We start from the raw sequence: 22,500 nt of genomic DNA, 5'->3' as shown, positions 1-22,500 counted from the left end.
GGAGGGAGGTTTGGCAGAAGTCACAACTGTCTTTTGATGTTGCTCTTTCTTTCTGTCTCGGTTTTGGTGTCTCTCAATTTAATTCAATTCAAGGGGCTTTATTGGCATGGGAAAGGTGTTAACATTGCCAAAGCAAGTGAGGTAGATAATATACAAAAGTGAAATAAACAATAAAAGTTAACAGTAAACATCACACATACAGAAGTTTCAAAACAATAAAGACATTACAAATGTCATTTTATATATATAATATGACATTTGTACACAAGGGAAAATAAATAAGCATAAATATGGGTTGTATTTACAATGGTGTTTGTTCTTCACTGGTTGCCCTTTTCTCGTGGCAACAGGTCACAAATCTTGCTGCTGTGATGGCACACTGGAATTTCACCCAGTAAATATGGGAGTTTATCAAAATTGGATTTGTTTTAGAATTCTTTGTGGATCTGTGTAATCTGAGGGAAACATGTCTCTCCAGTATGGTCATACATTGGGCAGGAGGTTAGGAGGTGCACCTCAGTTTCCACCTCATTTTGTGGGCAGTGAGCACATAGCCTGTCTTCTCTTGAGAGCCATGTCTGCCTACGGTGGCCTTTCTCAATAGCAAGGCATTGCTCTGTACATAGTGAAGGATTTCCTTAAGTTTGTGGTCAGTCACAGTGGTCAGGTATTCTGCCGCTGTGTACTCTCTGTTTAGGGCCAAATAGCATTCTAGTTTGCTCTGTTTTTTTGTTAATTCTTTCCAATGTGTCAAGTAATTATCCTTTTGTTTTCTCATGATTTGGTTGGGTCTAATTGTGCTGTTGTCCTGGGGCTCTGTAGGGTGTTTGTGTTTGTGAACAGAGCCCTAGCACCAGCTTGTTTAGGGGACTCTTCTCCAGGTTCATCTCTCTGTAGGTGATGGCTTTGTTATGGAAGGTTTGTGAATCGCTTCCTTTTAGGTGGTTGTAGTCTCTCTCTCTCTCTCTCTCTCTCTCTCTCTCTCTCTAATGACTATATTCTAATCTGTTCTGTTGCTTTCTGGGAAACATCTATTTAATTTGCTGTTAGGGAGAATACTTGGAAAACCAAAATACTTTACTTTCGACGCGGCGCTGTAAAAGGGTTGTTTTCCTGTTCTGCCTGATCAAAATAGCACAACTAGAAACAAGAACACGCTCTCTCCTTGATGTCATCATGACTCATTTAAATGGCGAATGTTCGCCCACCAGAACACATCAGCAATCTCGCAGTTGATTGGTTTGAGTGGCGTGTTCTGAGCTCTAATTGGTTTAGCCCTGTGAGTGGGTGGGGACTGGGGATGTCATTCTGAACAGATAAGGGCGTTAAGGCTTCATAGACTGCTGGGAATACAGATGAAGTCACTTCTTAAATATTTGATTAAAAGCAGTGGAATAGGACACTCAGGGAGATGGAGAGAGAGAGTGTTTATTGGTGTGTTAAGGAGTATCGTCAGACAGGCCAAGTGTGCTGAGCAATAAGCCAAGCATATAAAACTCAGAGAGAGCCTTTAGGTGGCTGCAGCCCCAGAGAAAGCCTTTCAGAGGTTTGTTTCTTGTCTGTCTGCCTGAATGTATGTGGTCAATGCCTGCAGATAGAGTATAGAGTAGGTCATGTTGGCTTGCCTTGTTGACTTCATCTGTAAACTCAAGGAGTGACATAGTCCTGTCCGTAGTCCTGTCCGTTGGTGCCGTTGGTGGCTATAGTCCTACCAGTCAAACCAACACCACAGGACCATTGGTGGCTATAGTCCTACCAGTCAAACCAACACCACAGGACCATTGGTGGCTATAGTCCTACCAGTCAAACCAACACCACAGGACCGTTGGTGGCTATAGTCATACCAGTCAAACCAACACCACAGGACCGTTGGTGGCTATAGTCCTACCAGTCAAACCAACACCACAGGACCGTTGGTGGCTATAGTCATACCAGTCAAACCAACACCACAGGACCGTTGGTGGCTATAGTCATACCAGTCAAACCAACACCACAGGACCGTTGGTGGCTATAGTCCTACCAGTCAAACCAACACCACAGGACCGTTGGTGGCTATAGTCCTACCAGTCAAACCAACACCACAGGACCGTTGGTGGCTATAGTCCTACCAGTCAAACCAACACCACAGGACCGTTGGTGGCTATAGTCATACCAGTCAAACCAACACCACAGGACCGTTGGTGGCTATAGTCCTACCAGTCAAACCAACACCACAGGACCGTTGGTGGCTATCAGTCCTACCAGTCAAACCAACACCACAGGACCGTTGGTGAGTCCTACCAGTCAAACCAACACCACAGGACCGTTGGTGGCTATAGTCTACCAGTCAAACCAACACCACAGGACCGTTGGTGGCTATAGTCATACCAGTCAAACCAACACCACAGGACCGTTGGTGGCTGAGTCAAACCAACTATAGTCCTACAGGACCGTTGGTGGCTATAGTCAAAACCAACACCACAGGACCGTTGGTGGCTATAGTCATACCAGTCAAATCAACACCACAGGACCGTTGGTGGCTATAGTCTTACCAGTCAAATCAACACCACAGGACCGTTGGTGGCTATAGTCCTACCAGTCAAACCAACACCACAGAACCGTTGGTGGCTATAGTCTGAATTGCAATACTCAGACATGAGAGGATTATGGATGTGTGATGCTGTTCTGAAGAATCTACTTCTTCTCTGAGAGTGAGAGAGGGAGAGAACCGGAGAGGGAGAGAGATAGAAGCGGATTAAGAGAGAGAGAGAGAGAGAGCGAGAGAGAGAGTGTGAGCTGTAGAGAGAGAGAGATCAGTGTGCTGCAGAGAGAGAGAGAGGGTGCTGTAGAGAGAGAGAGAGACAGAGAGAGAGTGTGCTGTAGAGAGAGAGAGATCAGTGTGCTGTAGAGAGAGAGAGAGGGGGTGCTGTAGAGAGAGAGAGAGAGGGTGCTGTAGAGAGATCTAAAGAAAGTCTCCTCTTTATTTTTAGTCGTCTGTCCGTCTGTCCGTCTGTCCGTAGGTCTGCTGCCAGTGAGAGATATGCGGCCTGCTGTGCCAGCCATCCTCCATCCTCCAGCTAGACGCCAACCACCCCCTCCTAGAGAGAAGTTGTATTATTTATTTCAGGGGAAAGAGAGAGAGATAATTTAGAATTACTTTTTCAGGTATCTGTAGTTAACAGTCATACGGAATATCATTGGTGGCTTACTGCATAATGGTAGAATTTATCTAGCTATTCTTGTTTGTGTGTGTGTGTGTGTGTGTGTGTGTGTGTGTGTGTGTGTGTGTATGTGTGTAGTACAGGTGTATAGACTTGTCGTCCTACTCTACACATATTTTGCTATTTGCTGTACAGACAGGTCAGGCCAGGTCAGCCTAGATCATGAGCTCAACTCAACCCCGTAATCAGCCACCCTAGTCATAGACTGTTCTCTCTGCTACCGCACGGCAAGCGGTACCGGAGCGCCAAGTCTAGGTCCAAGAGGCTTCTAAACAGCTTTTACCCCCAAACCATAAGGCTCTTGAACTTTTAATCAAATGGCTACCCAGACTATTTGCATTGCCCCTCCCCCTGTTTTACACCCCTGCTAATCTCTGTTGTTATCATCAATGCATAGTAACTTTAATAACTCTACCTACATGTACATACAGTACTACCTCAACTAACTGCCCATGCACATTGACTCTGTACTGGTACCCCCCGGACCCCCCACCCTTCTTTACATCTCTGCTACTCTCTGTTGTTATCATCAATGCATAGTAACTTTAATAACTCTACCTACATGTACATACAGTACTACCTCAACTAACTGCCCATGCACATTGACTCTGTACCGGTACCCCCCCCCCCCCCGTATTTTTAAACTGCATTGTTGGTTAAGGGCCCGTAAGTAAGGTCTACACCTGTTGTATTCAGAGCATGTGACTGATAACATTTGAATAAAACACAGAGAGAATAAAAGCCAGAATGTCCTGTATAAAGTGTTCGTGCTCGTCGTGTCGTAGCAGAATGCCTAAGGAAGCAGGTCCTGGAGTTAAAGGTGTGAGAGCCAATCCACAGTACTGTGTGTATTCCTTTGAAGTATTCCTACCACACTACAAATGGAAACATGCACTACTGACTATATTTTAATTTCATTCTTTGAACCATGGACAGTATCGTTATTGGATCAAATCCTCCCTCTGGCTTTTGACTGCTGTTTTGCATTATCTCTGGTTAGCTTTATGTAGGGTATCCTTTGTAATTGATTTGTTTCCAAGAGCTCAGAAAGACTCCGAAGCCCAAAGCTCACACTGCAGCAGTTCTGACTTGTTAAATTAGGACTCGTGGGAAAGGTATTCTTTTCATTGTCTTTACTGTAAGGAAGCCACATCAGACATCAGAAGAGATTTTTTTTAAAGAATAATATGACTTTTGTCAATTACCTCAGCAGTTTGAACCGTGTTATAAGTAAAACGTTTGTTCCTGGCTCTCTGTGTACGGAGCTGCCCCCCTCCCCCTCTACTCCCCTCCTCTTCTCCCCTCCTCTTCTCCCTCTCCTCTACTCCCCTCCTCTACCCCCTCCCCTCTACTCCCCTCCTCTTCTCCCCTCCTCTACCCCCTTCCCCCTCTACTCCCCCTCTACTCCCTTCCTCTACCCCCCCCCCCCTCCTCTACTCCCCTCCTCTTCTCCCCCTCCTCTACCCCCTCCTCCTCCCTCCTCTACTCCCCTCCTCTCTCCCCTCCTCTTCTCCCCTCCTCCCCTACCCCCTCCTCCCCCCACCTCTACTCCCCTCCTCTACTCCCCTCCTCTTCTCCCCTCCTCTACTCCCCTCCTCTTCTCCCCACCTCCTCTTCTCCCCTCCTCTACTCCCCTCCTCCCCTACTCCCCACCTCTCTCCCCTCCTCTTCTCCCCTCCTCTACTCCCCTCCTCTACTCCCCCTCCTCTCTACTCCCCTCCTCTTCTCCCCTCCTCTTCTCCCCTCCTCTCTACTCCCCTCCTCTCTCTCCCCTCCTCTACTCCCCCCCCCTCTCTCTCCCCCTCTACTCCCCTCCTCTTCTCCCCTCCTCTACTCCCCTCCTCTTCTCCCCTCCTCTTCTCTGCAGAATGAACAGAACATTACAGAATGAACAGAACATAGAATGAAAGGAGATGAGGAAATAAACAGATAGTGAGAGAAAGAGAGAAAGAGAGGTAGAGCGAGGGAGAGTGAGAGAAAGAGGTAGAACGAGGGAGAGTGAGAGAGAGTGAGAGAAATAGCGAGCTAGAGAGGGAGAGAGAGAGGTAGAGCAAAGGAGAGTGAGAGAAAAAGAGAGGTAGAGCGAGGAAGAGTGAGAGAAAGAGGTAGAACGAGGGAGAGTGAGAGAGAGTGAGAGAAATAGCGAGCTAGAGAGGGAGAGAGAGAGGTAGAGCAAAGGAGAGTGAGAGAAAAAAGAGAGGTAGAGCGAGGGAGAGTGAGAGAAAGGGAGGGGGTAGTAATCCTAGTATTGCCTGGTTGTTTCAGAGGCTCAGCAGTCAGCACTGGTTGTTCTATATGATTCTCTCTGCTGTTGCAGGTATAGCTATAGACTGAACAGGAGAGAGAATCACACAGCTTTTAATAACAGACCAGATGTGGTAGCATAGCTATAGACTGAACAGGAGAGAGAATTAAAAGCTGTGTGATTCTCTCTGCTGTTCAGTCTGTAACTATAGCTACCACATCTGGTCTGTTATTAAAAGCTGTGTGATTCTCTCTGCTGTTCAGTCTGTAACTATAGCTACCACATCTGGTCTGTTATTAAAAGCTGTGTGATTCTCTCTGCTGTTCAGTCTGTAACTATAGCTACCACATCTGCTCTGTTATTAAAAGCTGTGTGATTCTCTCTGCTGTTCAGTCTGTAACTATAGCTACCACATCTGCTCTGTTATTAAAAGCTGTGTGATTCTCTCTGCTGTTCAGTCTGTTACTATAGCTACCACATCTGGTATGTTATTAAAAGCTGTGTGATTCTCTCTGCTGTTCAGTCTGTAACTATAGCTACCACAATAAAGGCTTATATTGTATTGAAACAGCATCTATTTCAATTTATATGTCTACAGACTGGGGTGAACATGGAGCTTTATATGTCTACAGACTGGGGTGAACATGGAGCTTTATATGTCTACAGACTGGGGTGAACATGGAGCTTTTGAATTGACTGTTGTGACCTTGACAGACAGTGGTTGACGATGTGAATAGAATGGGTTTAAAGAGGATGTTGCTTTGCTTTTCAAAGAACCTGGCCGTCTGTCAGTATAAATGTAAAAATATCCCCCACAAGCTAATATTCTGTTTTCAAACATATTTGTTTTGACATGGGGGATCGTATTTGGCTGTTTGAAAATTCAAAATGGGATGTCATGATTCCGGAGTTGTGCGTTGCAAAATCACTGAAGACATCATCTTACCCCAGGCGCAGCCCCGTGCATCTCGTAGTGACAGCACCACCATAGAGATGAGTTAGATCATGGAGATTGAAGATCCCATTCCATTATAGGCTACAAGCTGCATGAATTCTCATCGGCGTGTGTGTGTTTGTGTGCTAGAGGCGCTCTGAGGTTTTCCATCATTCAATGAACAGTGTTCTATAAAAGAGACAGAGCACTTTGCTGTGACACTTCATCCAGATGCCTTCAAGTCAAATCTGATCCAAATGACATTTTATTTGTCACATGCACCGAATACAACAGTTGTAGACCTTACCGTGAAATGCTTACTTACAAGCCCTTAACCAACAATGCACTTTTAAGAAAATAGAATTAAGAAAATATTGACTAAATAAACTATGAAAATAGTCCAGGAGCAGTCGTATGGCTTGGGGGTAGAAGGTGTTATTAAGGAGCCTTTTGGACCTAAACTTGGTGCTCCGGTACCGATTGACGTGTCTTTTGACAATTTTTGGATGTTCTTGATGGTGCAACTGTATAATTTTTTGAGGATCTGGGGACATATGCCAAATCTTTTCAGTCTCCTGAGGGGGAAAAGGCATGGTTGTGCCCATTTCACAAATTTCTTGGTGTGTTTGGACCAAGATAGTTTGTTGGTGATGTGGACAACAAGGAACTTGAAACTCTCGACCCGCTCCACTTCAGCCCTGTCAATGTAAATGGGTGTCTGTTAGGTCCACAATCAGCTCCTTTGTCTTGCTCACATTGAGGGAGAGGCTGTTGGCCTGGCACCACACTGCCAGGTCTTTGGCCTCCACCCTATAGGCTGTCTAATCGTTGTTGGTGGTCGGGCCTACCACCATTGTGTCATCAGCAAATCTAATGATAGTGTTGAAGTCTTGCTTGGCTACGCAGTTGTGGGTGAACAGGGAGTACAGGAGGGGACTAAGCGCGCACCCCTGAGGGGCCCCCGTGTTGAGGATCAGCGTGACAGATGCGTTACCTACCCTTACCACCTGGAGGCGGCCCATCAGGAAGTCCAGGATACAGTTGCAGAGGGAGGTGTTTAGTCCCAAGTTCCTTAGCTTAGTGATGAGCTTTGTGTGCACCATGGTGTTGAATGCTAAGCTGCAGTCAATGAACAGCCTTCTAACAGCAGTCAGCTGTCAGGTGTTCCTTTTGTCCAGGAGGGAAAGGGCAGTGTGGTGTGCAATTGAGATTACGTCATCTGTGGATCTGTTGTGGTGGTGTGTGAATTGGAGTGGGTCTAGGGTTTCTGGGATGATGGTGTCGATTTGAGCCATGATCAGCCTTTCAAAGCACTTCATGGCTACCGCAGTGTCGCTTGCCTCGAAACGAGCATAAAAGGAATTTTGCCAATCTGGTAGGCTCGCGTCACTGGGCAGCTCGTAGCTGTGTTTCCCTAATAGTTTGCAAGCCATGCCACATCCGACGAGCGTCGGAGCCAGTGTAGTAGGAGTCAATCTTAGTCCGGTATTGACACTTTGCCTGTTTGACGGTTCGTCTGAGGGCATAGCGGGATTTCTTATAAGCATCCGGATTAGTGTCCTGCTCCTTGAAAGTAGCAGCTCTAGTCTTTAGCTCAGTGCCAATGTTGCCTGTAATCCATGGCTTCTTGTTGGGATATGTACGGTCACTGAGGGGACAACGTCGTTGATGCACTTACTGATGAAGCCGGTGACTGAGGTGGTATACTCCTCAATGACACTGGATGAATCCCGGAACATATTTCAGTCTGTGCTAGCAAAACAGTTCTGTAGCGTAGCATCAGTATCATCTGACCACTTCCATTTTGAGCGAGTCACTGGTACTTCCTGCTTTAGTTTTTGTTGTAAGCAAGAATCAGGAGGCTAGAATTATGGTCAGATTTTCCAAATGGAGGTGAAGGGGAGCTTTGTATACGTCTCTGTGTGTGGAGTAAAGGTGGTCTTGAGTTTTTTATCCTCTGGTTGCACATGTGACTTGTTCAAACAGAGGGTCCTACCTGGAACCAAAAATTTTTCTACCTGGAACCAAAAAGGGTTATCCTATTGGGACAGCCGAAGAACCCTTTTGGAACCAGGGTTCTTCGGATGGGGAGAACGGATCTGACGGCACTCTAATTTAAAATAGATTTCTCCGTTTGAATGATTCTAAAACTGTTAAAACGTTCTATGACGAGGCAGTTACTTTCCTTGAACGGAAATAAAAAAGTGTTAAAGCCTAAGGATTGGGAAGAGATCTGTCAAGCATGGACTTGATTTAGGAAAGACAATGCATCTGATCCTCTTTAACAGTTAAATGACCCACCAACTCTGGTTAGAGAGAAAGGATTTGCGCTGATATATTGATCAGACTGTTGCAAACAGACAATATGGTTTTCAAAGCTTTAGGCCAATGCACAGAAGAGCATGGGAGGATTTGAACTGTCAATTGATCGTGAAAATTATAGTGAACCATGCAGGTTAGAATGCCTGAAGAAAGCCAAACAGCTGGTGGGTAGCCTAACCTCAAGACCCAGAACCAGGTGGTGAATGCCCTGGCAGCTACTCAATTTGATGTAACAGTCTATCATAAGAGACTAGCTGGTGGTTGATGTAACAGTATATCATAAGAGACTAGCTGGTGGTTGATGTAACAGTCTATCATAAGAGACTAGCTGGTGGTTGATGTAATAGTCTATCATAAGAGACTAGCTGGTGGTTGATGTAACAGTCTATCATAAGAGACTAGCTGGTGGTGGATGTAACAGTCTGTCATAAGAGACTAGCAGAGATAACAGAGAGCAGGCTAGAGGTCATGATCAGATGAGCTCCTGCATTTTTCAGCATTTTCAGCATTTCTTTAAAAAAAGATGGATTTTGATGTTTTTGTCAGGAACATATACAGGATGCTACCCTCTACAACATAACCTTCACTATGTCACCAGGAACATATACAGGATGCTACCCTCTACAACATAACCTTCACTATGTCACCAGGACATATACAGGATGCTACCCTCTACAACATAACCTTCACTATGTCACCAGGACATATACAGGATGCTACCCTCTACAACATAACCTTCACTATGTCACCAGGACATATACAGGATGCTACCCTCTACAACATAACCTTCACTATGTCACCAGGACATATACAGGATGCTACCCTCTACAACATAACCTTCACTATGTCACCAGGACATATACAGGATGCTACCCTCTACAACATAACCTTCACTATGTCACCAGGAACATATACAGGATGCTACCCTCTACAACATAACCTTCACTATGTCACCAGGAACATATACAGGATGCTACCCTCTACAACATAACCTTCACTATGTCACCAGGAACATATACAGGATGCTACCCTCTACAACATAACCTTCACTATGTCACCAGGACATATACAGGATGCTACCCTCTACAACATAACCTTCACTATGTCACCAGGAACATATACAGGATGCTACCCTCTACAACATAACCTTCACTATGTCACCAGGACATATACAGGATGCTACCCTCTACAACATAACCTTCACTATGTCACCAGGACATATACAGGATGCTACCCTCTACAACATAACCTTCACTATGTCACCAGGAACATATACAGGATGCTACCCTCTACAACATAACCTTCACTATGTCACCAGGAACATATACAGGATGCTACCCTCTACAACATAACCTTCACTATGTCACCAGGACATATACAGGATGCTACCCTCTACAACATAACCTTCACTATGTCACCAGGAACATATACAGGATGCTACCCCCTCTACAACATAACCTTCACTATGTCACCAGGAACATATACAGGATGCTACCCTCTACAACATAACCTTCACTATGTCACCAGGACATATACAGGATACTACCCTCTACAACATAACCTTCACTATGTCACCAGGACATATATAGGATGCTACCCTCTACAACATAACCTTCACTATGTCACCAGGAACATATACAGGATGCTACCCTCTACAACATAACCTTCACTATGTCACCAGGACATATACAGGATGCTACCCTCTACAACATAACCTTCACTATGTCACCAGGACATATACAGGATGCTACCCTCTACAACATAACCTTTACTCCAAATCAAAACTCCAAACCTACAACCTGATGTTGGATGCAATTACAGAATCACCTGGAAGGCTTACAACTACCAAGTACTATTATTCCCAAACTATACAGCAAACTCTCTGGAAAACAACAGAAAGCTGAAAACACCATCCAACCTGGAACTGAGTGAGTAGTGTTTAGTCTGAAACTATATTTTATTTCCAAAAGCCAAGAAGAAAAATACATTACATTACTTTATAAGGACTGAATGCTAAATGAAGGCTGCCAAACATGATACAACTTCAACTAGGACTGACGTGTCAAGTGAGAGGTGTCAAAGCCCTTTAGCCCAACAATGGCAGGAGAGTCGAACAGTCTACTCCAACCAAATGGAGAGGCCTTAGAAGCTGCCTCCCGCTGTTCAGAGGTAATTAAAATACAGTACCCTGTGTATGTAAAGAATGATAAGGCAAGAAAAGATCTCAAAATGAAGCTCCTTATGGAAAATCAAGAGACACTTTTTGCTGACTATTACAAAAATGGGAACATCAGCAACCTCATCTTCCACACAAACCATCCCCTGGCATGGCATAGTATATTAGCACACTACACCTTTGTTAAGAGAGGGGGTGTTAACGAGGACTCTGAGTCAGCTAATATGAATCTCTATACGTCTGGAACAGTAATGGTACAGGGCAACCCCAAACAGTTTCAGCTGGACTTTCACCGAATCAAAGAATTAGCCCAGCAGGAGAAACTCTCCCTTGAGAAAGATACCCCCACCCCGAAAGGGTCAGACCAGACCTCGTCATTATATAACCCCACAGACAAGCCACCCCCAGCAGAAAGCCAACCTCCCAGCACAGAGTACTACCCTCTCATTGAAATGAAGGATAAATTCACCCAGCTGGAGGTAAGGCAGGTGGAGCTAGAACAGCAGGTGATTACACTCCAGTCAGCACAGACCCAGACAACAGTCCAGCACAACAACACTCTCTTAACCAGACCTGGAGTGCTGGAGATAGAGAGAGACATATCTGCACTCTGGACAGTGGTGAGACAACTTCAACAGGAGAAAGAGCAGGAGCAGGAGAAGAACAGAGCACTAGAGGAGAGGATCAGACTGCTGGAGGAGAGGGTGAAGGGGATGGCATGTGACAGAGAACAACCCACTAGAGAGGTGGCCACCCCCGCAGAGAAGCCAGCAGAACAGCCCACCTCAGCACCCAACAAAAGTCTCGACACCACAGCAGAACAGTCCACACCAGACCCTGACCAGAACGTCGACATCACAGCAGAACAGACAAATGAAGAACCCCAAGCCCATCGGCTCTCACCCCCTCTGAGCCACCCTGATAGCCCTCCTGACAACCCCCCCACACCCACTGAGGACATACACAAGACACAGATTGTACTCCTTATGGACTCAAATGGGAAATATATACACAAGACATTTTTTCCCCCCAAACACAGTGTGTCTAAACTCTGGTATCCAAACACCCAGCGTGCCCTAGACCTTCTGTCTGAGAACCAACTAGGGTCACCCAGCCACATAATAATACACACAGGCACAAACGACCTGAGAACACAGCAGGAAAGAGTGGCCACAGTACTGAAGGGAGTGATTGAAAAAGCTTCTTCTACTTTCCCCAACGCACAAGTGGGTATCTCCACCCTGCTACCACAAAAATACTTCCACCCTGCTTCAATACAGCGAGTAAACGCAAGTATTTCCTGTGACTGTGCCTCAAAACCAAATGTTTTCCTGGCCCACCACTCCACCCTGGATTTGAACAACCTCTATGACCAGGTCCAACTCTACAAGGCAGCCTTTCCCACCTTTGCCCGGACTCTAAAGGACATAGCTCTCAAACGTATCCCCAACACTTCACACAGGAGCAACAGACCAATAGACACCCCACCCAGACCAGCGAGACACTCTCCCAGACCTGCGGGACCCCCCCCGCCCCGGACCTACACATAGAGGACCCACGCCAAGAGGACTTACATCCAGACCACAGCACCACCAGCCACATCCACACCCTCACCCCAACCAATCACACCCCCCTAAGTAAACCATGCCCGCACCTCATTTAGGCCCCCTCAGATCAGACCTAATAACTACCGTGGGATATGCGTCAACAGCAACCTTGGGAAAATCCTCTGCATTATCATTAACAGCAGACTTGTACATTTCCTCAGTGAAAACAATGTACTGAGCAAATGTCAAATTGGCATTCTACCAAATTACCGTACAACAGACCATGTATTCACCCTGCACACCTTAATTGACAAACAAACAAACCAAAACAAAGGCAAAGTCTTCTCATGCTTTGTTGATTTCAAAAAAGCCTTTGACTCAATTTGGCATGAGGGTCTTCTATACAAATTGATGGGAAGTGGTGTTGGGGGTAAAACATACAACATTATAAAATCCATGTACACAAACAACAAGTGTGCAGTTAAAAAATAGGAGAAGAGTCCCCTAAGCAAGCTGGTCCTGGGGCTCTGTTCAGAAACGGACCCCACAGAGCCCCAGGACAGCAACACAATTAGACCCAACCAAATCATGAGAAAACAAAAAGATAATTACTTGACACATTGGAAATAATTGACAAAAAAACAGCGCAAAATAGAATGCTATTTGTCCCTAAACAGAGAGTACACAGTGGCAGAATACCTGACCACTGTGACTGGCCCTAAACAGAGAGTACACAGTGGCAGAATACCTGACCACTGTGACTGACCCAAATTTAAGGAAAGCTTTGACTATGTACAGACTCAGTGAGCATAGCCTTGCTATTGAGAAAGGCCACCGTAGGCAGACATGGCTCTCAAGAGAAGACTATGTGTGCTATGTGCACACTGCCCACAAAATGAGGTGGAAACTGAACTGCACTTCCTAACCTCCTGCCCAATGTATGACCATATTAGAGACACATATTTCCCTCAGATTACACAGATCCACAAAGAATTCGAAAACAAACCCAATTTTGATCAACTCCCATATCTACTGGGTGAAATTCCACAGTGTGCCATCACAGCAGCAAGATTTGTGACCTGTTGTGTAATGTATGTATGTGTAATGTTTACTGTGAATTTTTATTGTTTATTTCACTTTTGTATATTATCTACCTCACTTGCTTTGGCAATGTTAACACATGTTTCCCATGCCAATAAAGCCCCTTGAATTGAATTGACTAGTTGGTGGGTGATGTAACAGAGACTAGTTGGTGGGTGATGAAACAGAGACTAGTTGGTGGGTGATGTAACAGAGACTAGTTGGTGGGTGATGAAACAGAGACTAGTTGGTGGGTGATGTAACAGAGACTAGTTGGTGGGTGATGAAACAGAGACTAGTTGGTGGGTGATGTAACAGAGACTGGTGGTTGATGTAACAGAGACTAGTTGGTGGTTGATGTAACAGAGACTAGTTGGTGGTTGATGTAACAGAGACTGGTGGTTGATGAAAGAGACTAGCTGGTGGGTGATGTAACAGAGACTAGTTGGTGGTTGATGTAACAGAGACTGGTGGTTGATGAAAGAGACTAGCTGGTGGTTGATGAAACAGAGACTAGTTGGTGGGTGATGAAAGAGACTAGTTGGTGGTTGATGTAACAGAGACTAGTTGGTGGGTGATGAAACAGAGACTAGTTGGTGGGTGATGAAACAGAGACTAGTTGGTGGGTGATGTAACAGAGACTAGTTGGTGGGTGATGAAACAGAGACTAGTTGGTGGTTGATGTAACAGAGACTGGTGGTTGATGAAAGAGACTAGCTGGTGGTTGATGAAACAGAGACTAGTTGGTGGTTGATGTAACAGAGACTAGTTGGTGGTTGATGTAACAGAGACTAGTTGGTGGTTGATGTAACAGAGACTAGTTGGTGGTTAATGTAACAGAGACTAGTTGGTGGGTGATGAAACAGAGACTAGTTGGTGGTTGATGTAACAGAGACTAGATGGTGGTTGATGTAACAGAGACTAGTTGGTGGTTAATGTAACAGAGACTAGTTGGTGGGTGATGAAACAGAGACTAGTTGGTGGGTGGAATACACACATATATTGTTACACAACAGTTCATCACTTTCAATGTTCTAGACATTGGGGGGTCCACTATAGAGCTATATCCTATGCTATATGCTGTAGACTAGGAAGGACCAGGTATAGGCTTCATCTTTGTGCTGGACAATGGTTCTTAATTGTATCGACTGGGGGAGGGTCTGGGTCTTAGTTGGTCCTTATTGACCTTCCTGTAACAGTCTGTTTGACCCGTTGGTCTGTATTCCAGATATTGATGAGTGTGCTGAGGGAAAGCACTACTGCAGAGAGAACACCATGTGTGTCAATACTCCAGGATCCTTCATGTGCATCTGCCACACTGGATACATCCGGATCGATGACTATTCCTGCACAGGTGAGCCACCCACACCACCCACACACACACACACACACACACACACACACACACACACACACACACACACACACACACACACACACACACACAGACACAGACACACACACACACACACACACACACACACACACACACACACACACACACACACCAGTCAAACACATACATCTGCATGGGCACACACACACACACACACACACACACACACACACACACACACACACACACACACACACACACACACACACACACACACACACACACACACACCAGTCAAACACATACATCTGCATGGGCACACACACACATACACACTGCAGGCCTGACTTCTACAAAGGACAGTATTATTGACCAGAGTAAAGCTACTTTACCTTACATTGCATGATTTGACATCAGGGTTGTTTGTTTGAGAAGTGGGCTAGCATTAGAGGTTAGCTGGTCTTATGATCTGGTCTTATGTTCATGACTAATTCAAACATGTCTGCTCTAACCTCAGAGGACCTTGAGAGAGAGAGAGAGAGAGAGTCTCAGTGGGGTTGACACGGCACATTTGCTCTGGATCGGTAATTAAAAAGATAATATCTCTAATGCTAGGTGATTTAGCTCCTTCACACTGGAAGCAGATGGCACGGAGTTTAGTCACAGCTTCTATCTGTTCTGTTCCTTTGGTAAGTGACGGAGCTCTGTACAGAATTACTTTATTACTACAACGACTCTATTACTAATCGTGACTTCATTACTAAATCATGCTGTGAAGACAACAGGAAAGACTAGCCAAAGACACATTTCCACATTGCTGGGACAAAATGTTCTGGTGTTCTAATTTAGATATTTTATAACACATTTGTTTGTTCACATATGTTGTTATAATTTGGTAGATGCTGTGGGATGTTGTGACTGTGGAGACTTGTCTTGTCCACGTTTGCAATGCCCACATATGCCTCTGGGAATAGCATTGCTTCCTCAGGCAACTGAATAGCATAGGGGCTATGATGATGTTAACATTTAAAAGTTGTTTCATTTGGTATCTCATCTCTTGGCTCTATCCCTCGTAGTTATCTCTTTGAAAATCCAATTGTTCTGCTAACACAACCTGTCGATTTGATGGTTATCTCAATTGTAAATGTTTCGTACAGTACCACATCACTTTACTATTCTGTGTATGGTGAAGTTATTAATGGTGAAACAATACACCCGCTCACAACAAAGATACAGTTTCCTTCCTAACTCAGTTCCTGGAGAGGAAGGAAACTGCAAAGGGAATTGACCATGAGGCCAATGGCGACTTTAAAACAGTTACAGTTACAGTTAATAATGGCTGTGAAAAATTAAGATGGATCAACAACATTGTAGTTACTCCACAATATTGACCAAATGACAGACTAAAAAAGAAGGAATCCTGTACAGACTAAAAATATTCCAAAACATGCATCCTGTTTGCAGTAAGGCACTAAAGTAAAACTGTGGCAAAGAAATTAACTTTATGTTCTGAATACAGTGTTATGTTGAGGGAAATTCCAACACAACACATCACTGAGTACCACTCTTCATATTTTCAGACATGGCGTTGGCAACATCATGTTATGGGTATGCTTGTCATCGGCAAGGACTAGCGAGTTTTTTGGGGGGATAAAATTAATGGAATAGAGCTAAGCACAGGCAAAATCCTAGAGGAAAAACTGGTTCAGTCTGCTTTCCACCAGACACTGGGAGATACATTCACCTTTCAGCAGGACAATAACCTAAAACACAAGGCCAAATATACACTGGAGTTGCTTATCAAGACGAATGTTCCTGAGTGGGCTAGTTACAATTTTGACTTAAATCGACTTGAAAATGTCTGTCTAGCAATGATCAACAACCAACTTGACAGAGCTTGAAGAATGTGCAAATATTGTACAATCCAGATGTGCAAAGCCCTTTTAAAGACCTACCCAGAAAGACTCATAGCTGTAATCACTGCCAAAGGTGATTCTAACATGTATTGATTGACTCAGGGTGTGAATACTTATGTAAATTAGTTATTTCTCTATTTCATTATAAAAACATGTTTTCACTTTGTCATTATGAGGTTTTGTGATGTTATTATGAGGTGTTGTGATGTCATTATGAGGTATTGTGATGTCATTATGAGGTGTTGTGATGTCATTATGAGGTATTGTGATGTCATTATGTGTTGTGATGTCATTATGAGGTGTTGTGATGTCATTATGAGGTGTTGTGATGTCATTATGAGGTGTTGTGATGTCATTATGAGGTATTGTGTGTAGATGGGTGAGAAACAAAATCTATTGACTAGGCTATAACATAGAGAGAAGAGTTCGCTATGTCACATAGCTACAGATCTGGGACCAGGCTATAACATAGAGAGAAGAGTTGGCTATGTCACATAGCTACAGATCTGGGACCAGGCTAATCCCAAAGCTTTGCACTCAATAGATACTGAATGTGTCCTCACATAGAAGCCCCTTTGTGCCTTTGGCTCATTACATTTAGTTCCAGGATTCAGTGAAATGCCATGAATCCATTAGATATTGTGTGGAGACTGGTGTCCATGAGTCAAACTGTTAGTTTCCAGCCACAACATTATAAATAGCTGAAAAGTTGATATGTGTATAATGCCACCAGGTTTCTCCTCTCCTCTCCTCTCCTCTCCTCTCCTCTCTCTCTCTCCTCCCTCTCCCCTCTCCTCTCCTCTCCTCTCCTCTCCTCTCCTCTCCTCTCTCCTCTCCTCTCCTCTCCTCTCCTCTCCTCTCCTCTCCTCTCCTCTCCCTCTCCTCTCTCTCCTCTCCTCTCCTCTCTCTCCTCCCTCTCCTCTCCTCTCCTCTCCTCTCACCTCTCCTCTCCTCTCTCCTCCTCCCTCCCTCCTCTCTCACAATGAGAAGCCATTTATATTCTCCCCAGTGAAATGATAGATAAACAGCAATGTTTTAATGATTGGAGCTACTTGTCTATCCTTGTAATGACATCAGCCAAAGTGGCAGGGGCTGGTAGATTACATTGTCCAAGAACCAGGAAAACATTAGCATTGAAATGATTTATTCGTCTTATCACAGCTCAGAACACAATACGATTAATATTTTAGCCACTACGCTCTGGCAATATTAATGACCCAGTGTTTACAGCAGTGACAGAACACTAGATTCTAGTTTCTAAAGGACTCTTATTGTAGAATATTAGTTGACCCAGTGTTTCAGCAGTGACAGAACACTAGATTCTAGTTTCTAAAGGACTCTTATTGTAGAATATTAGTTGACCCAGTGTTTACAGCAGTGACAGAACACTAGATTCTAGTTTCTAAAGGACTCTTATTGTAGAATATTAGTTGACCCAGTGTTTACAGCAGTGACAGAACACTAGATTCTAGTTTCTAAAGGACTCTTATTGTAGAATATTAGTTGACCCAGTGTTTACAGCAGTGACAGAACACTAGATTCTAGTTTCTAAAGGACTCTTATTGTAGAATATTAGTTGACCCAGTGTTTACAGCAGTGACAGAACACTAGATTCTAGTTTCTAAAGGACTCTTATTGTAGAATATTAGTTGACCCAGTGTTTACAGCAGTGACAGAACACTAGATTCTAGTTTCTAAAGGACTCTTATTGTAGAATATTAGTTGACCCAGTGTTTACAGTGACAGAACACTAGATTCTAGTTTCTAAAGGACTCTTATTGTAGAATATTAGTTGACCCAGTGTTTACAGCAGTGACAGAACACTAGATTCTAGTTTCTAAAGGACTCTTATTGTAGAATATTAGTTGACCCAGTGTTTACAGCAGTGACAGAACACTAGATTCTAGTTTCTAAAGGACTCTTATTGTAGAATATTAGTTGACCCAGTGTTTACAGCAGTGACAGAACACTAGATTCTAGTTTCTAAAGGACTCTTATTGTAGAATATTAGTTGACCCAGTGTTTACAGCAGTGACAGAACACTAGATTCTAGAAATGACTCTTAGTGAGAACACTATTCTAGTTTCTAAAGGTTGACCCAGTGTTTACAGCAGTGACAGAACACTAGATTCTAGTTTCTAAAGGACTCTTATTGTAGAATATTAGTTGACCCAGTGTTTACAGCAGTGACAGAACACTAGATTCTAGTTTCTAAAGGACTCTTATTGTAGAATATTAGTTGACCCAGTGTTTACAGCAGTGACAGAACACTAGATTCTAGTTTCTAAAGGACTCTTATTGTAGAATATTAGTTGACCCAGTGTTTACAGCAGTGACAGAACACTAGATTCTAGTTTCTAAAGGACTCTTATTGTAGAATATTAGTTGACCCAGTGTTTACAGCAGTGACAGAACACTAGATTCTAGTTTCTAAAGGACTCTTATTGTAGAATATTAGTTGACCCAGTGTTTACAGCAGTGACAGAACACTAGATTCTAGTTTCTAAATGACTCTTATTGTATAATATTAGTTGACCCAGTGTTTACAGCAGTGACAGAACACTAGATTCTAGTTTCTAAAGGACTCTTATTGTAGAATATTAGTTGACCCAGTGTTTACAGCAGTGACAGAACACTAGATTCTAGTTTCTAAATGACTCTTATTGTATAATATTTATGGACTGACTTTGTGATTAATTTGATCCAAAGTATGAAACATTGCCAAATAGTTGATGTCTAAATCAGAGAGGAGACCGGTGTCCAGACTAGAGCAGTCTAGTAGAGAGGAGACTGGTGTCCAGACTAGAGCATCTAGTAGAGAGGAGACTGATGTCCAGACTAGAGCATCTAGTAGAGAGGAGACCGGTGTCCAGACTAGAGCAGTCTAGTAGAGAGGAGACTGGTGTCCAGACTAGAGCATCTAGTAGAGAGGAGACTGATGTCCAGACTAGAGCATCTAGTAGAGAGGAGACTGATGTCCAGACTAGAGCAGTCTAGTAGAGAGGAGACCGGTGTCCAGACTAGAGCAGTCTAGTAGAGAGGAGACCGGTGTCCAGACTAGAGCAGTCTAGTAGAGAGCAGACCGGTGTCCAGACTAGAGCATCTAGTAGAGAGGAGACTAATGTGCAGACTAGAGCAGTCTAATAGAGAGCAGACCGGTGTCCAGACTAGAGCAGTCTAGTAGAGAGGAGACCGGTGTCCAGACTAGAGCAGTCTAGTATAGAGGAGACCAGTGTCCAGACTAGAGCAGTCTTGTAGAGAGGAGACTGGGGTCCAGACTAGAGCAGTCTAGTATCACTGCTTTAAGGTAGCTGGTGACTGTCAAGAGGTGTGTGTGTCTCTGTGTGTCTATGTGTGTGTCTTTCTGTGTGTGTGTGTGTGTGTGTGTCTGTGTGTCTCTCTCTCCCTCTCTCTCTCTTTCTGTATGTGTGTGTATATGTGTGTATGTTTATGTGTGTGTGTCTCTCTTTGTTTGTCTCTATCTATTCACCAATATGTGTGATGCGTGTGTGTGTGTGTGTGTGTGTGTGTGTGTGTGTGTGTGTGTGTGTGTGTGTGTGTGTGTGTGTGTGTGTGTGTGTGTTTATGTCTGTGTGTGTATCTCTCACTGTGTTTGTGTGTTTGTGTGTGTGTGTGTGTGTGTGTGTGTGTAGTGCCAGTGGTTAAGGGAGCTGTCAGGAGTTTCATAATGAATGTTCATCTGAAGGAAGCTCCACTGACAGCCTTAGCAGCAGGAAGGTGAAAACAACACAATACACTTTTTACAGATCTTTGTTTATGCATCAGGTTTTCTCTACTTGGGTGGGTGAGCTGACTTCAACACAACAGAAACTTAACTTAGTTATTTTCATATAGATCCTGTTAAATTACACTGTTAAATTAAAGTGTTCTAATTCCTAATTGATAAAAATGAATTTAACGGTCAGTTGAGTGAAAACTCCATAGATGCGGTAAAGAGGTCAAGCGAACTCGATGAAAACAATGGAATTGTCATGGAAACGCAAGGGGAAAGTCCGTGAGGAAAGATCTCAAGTCTCCTCATTTCCCCCAGCAACATGATCCTACATTTAGCTGATTGGTTATATGTGTATTTGACACTATGTTGAGGTGAAGATCAGAGTATAATGCTGGTATGGAGGTCGACCCCAACACATGTTCACGTCATCGTCACCAATCAACTGCATTACAGTTAAAAACTACTTTGACTACCACCACCGATTTCTGTACGTTAGCTATGCTACTATGCTAACCAGCTTATACGAACAGGAGTTAGCATTTAGCAGTCACTTCTTCTAAACCTGAAAAGGGACAACTTTTACATGTTATGCAGTGAAAACAGCCAAATATACCCAAATTGGACTTAAGCAACCATGATGTGGGCCTGTTACAAGACATAAATCATGACGGATTTGATAGAATATCCACTTTATTCAGATCAGATCTGAATGTGCGCCAGTCCGCATTACATTGACTCCTTCACCTCATCTATAGCTCTCAGTTAGCATACATAGCATACAGTTGCCTGTCAGTCAAAAAACATTTCTCAGCATGCATCAATCTATCAAAGGTATTAATAAAGCCTTTGTGACATCAGCTGATGTCACAAAGTACTTCTACAGAAACCCAACCTAAAACCCCAGACAGCAAGCAATGCAGATGTAGAGGCACGGGTTACCTACTGCACTACAGCCATGCTAAGTGTTGTGATCCAACTCAGAACCACAGATATCCAAGTACTGATTATTTGGGTTCTGATCCAGTTGAGGAACAGGTGCATGGATAAAAGACTGCTATCAGTCCCAGACCCAAACACTGGGCTACACTACTCTAATGACAGGTCTGGAACCAGTGTTCGGGACCTGACAGGGATGTGGCTGTTGAGAGGTGTTATGCATGGCAGGTCTGAGAGCAGTATTAGTGGTCTGTTGAGAGGTGTTATGCATGGCAGGTCTGAGAGCAGTATTAGTGGTCTGTTGAGAGGTGTTATGCATGGCAGGTCTGAGAGCAGTATTAGTGGTCTGTTGACAGGTGTTATGCATGGCAGGTCTGAGAGCAGCATTAGTGGTCTGTTGAGAGGTGTAATTACAGAGGGTCTGTTGAGAGGTGTAATTACAGGTGTCATTCCCACTGTTACGGCCGGCTGCCTCTCATCGTGGTGGACAGGACCCCTGTCATATGTAGTTAACAGCCTGAGGCGTCGAGCCCACACACACACACACACACACACACACACACACACACACACACACACACACACACACGCTGCCCACATCGCCACATACACATGTTCCCGTGCGCGCAAACACACACAGAAACATACACACACACACACCGCCGCGGGTCCCTCACATATGCACACACACACACACACGCACACGCACACGCACACATACACACACACACACACATACACACACACACACACACACACCGCCGCAGGCAACCCTCTCACATATGCAGTGACAGACAGTGGGACCCCTCAGCGTCGTGAAGTCAAGCTCTTTATTCATTCTTAACAGACTGCGGCAAAATAGTTATCATATGATTGATGGGTTAAATCAGGGTCAGCTCTCAATGGTGATTAAACATTGACAGTCAGTCAGAGAACGCTTTCAGGTGAATATTATTATATGTCAGCCAGGTAGTGTTCTTCCTGTTCACACCACTCTGAGTCTGTTAGATATTGAGGCTGCTGTAGCCGGGCTTTCCATGTGATATAGTGTTATCTGTAGCGTAGCTCTAAT

The 22,500-nt window shown here is 44.2% G+C and overlaps 1 protein-coding gene across 1 annotated transcript in view; it reads left to right on the top strand.

The window, feature by feature from the left end:
• nell2b (neural EGFL like 2b) overlaps positions 1 to 22,500 on the top strand; it is a 109,911-nt gene that overhangs the window by 53,695 nt on the left and 33,716 nt on the right. The window contains 1 exon segment of the mRNA XM_042318601.1: positions 14,733 to 14,858. Coding sequence (XP_042174535.1) covers positions 14,733 to 14,858 — 126 coding nt within the window.

The sequence above is a fragment of the Oncorhynchus tshawytscha genome, unplaced genomic scaffold, assembly GCF_018296145.1.
Source record: "Oncorhynchus tshawytscha isolate Ot180627B unplaced genomic scaffold, Otsh_v2.0 Un_contig_588_pilon_pilon, whole genome shotgun sequence".
In the NCBI taxonomy this organism is placed as follows: domain Eukaryota; kingdom Metazoa; phylum Chordata; class Actinopteri; order Salmoniformes; family Salmonidae; genus Oncorhynchus; species Oncorhynchus tshawytscha.
Note: the sequence above shows the minus strand (reverse complement) of the source record. Positions and strands in the feature narration are given on the sequence as shown.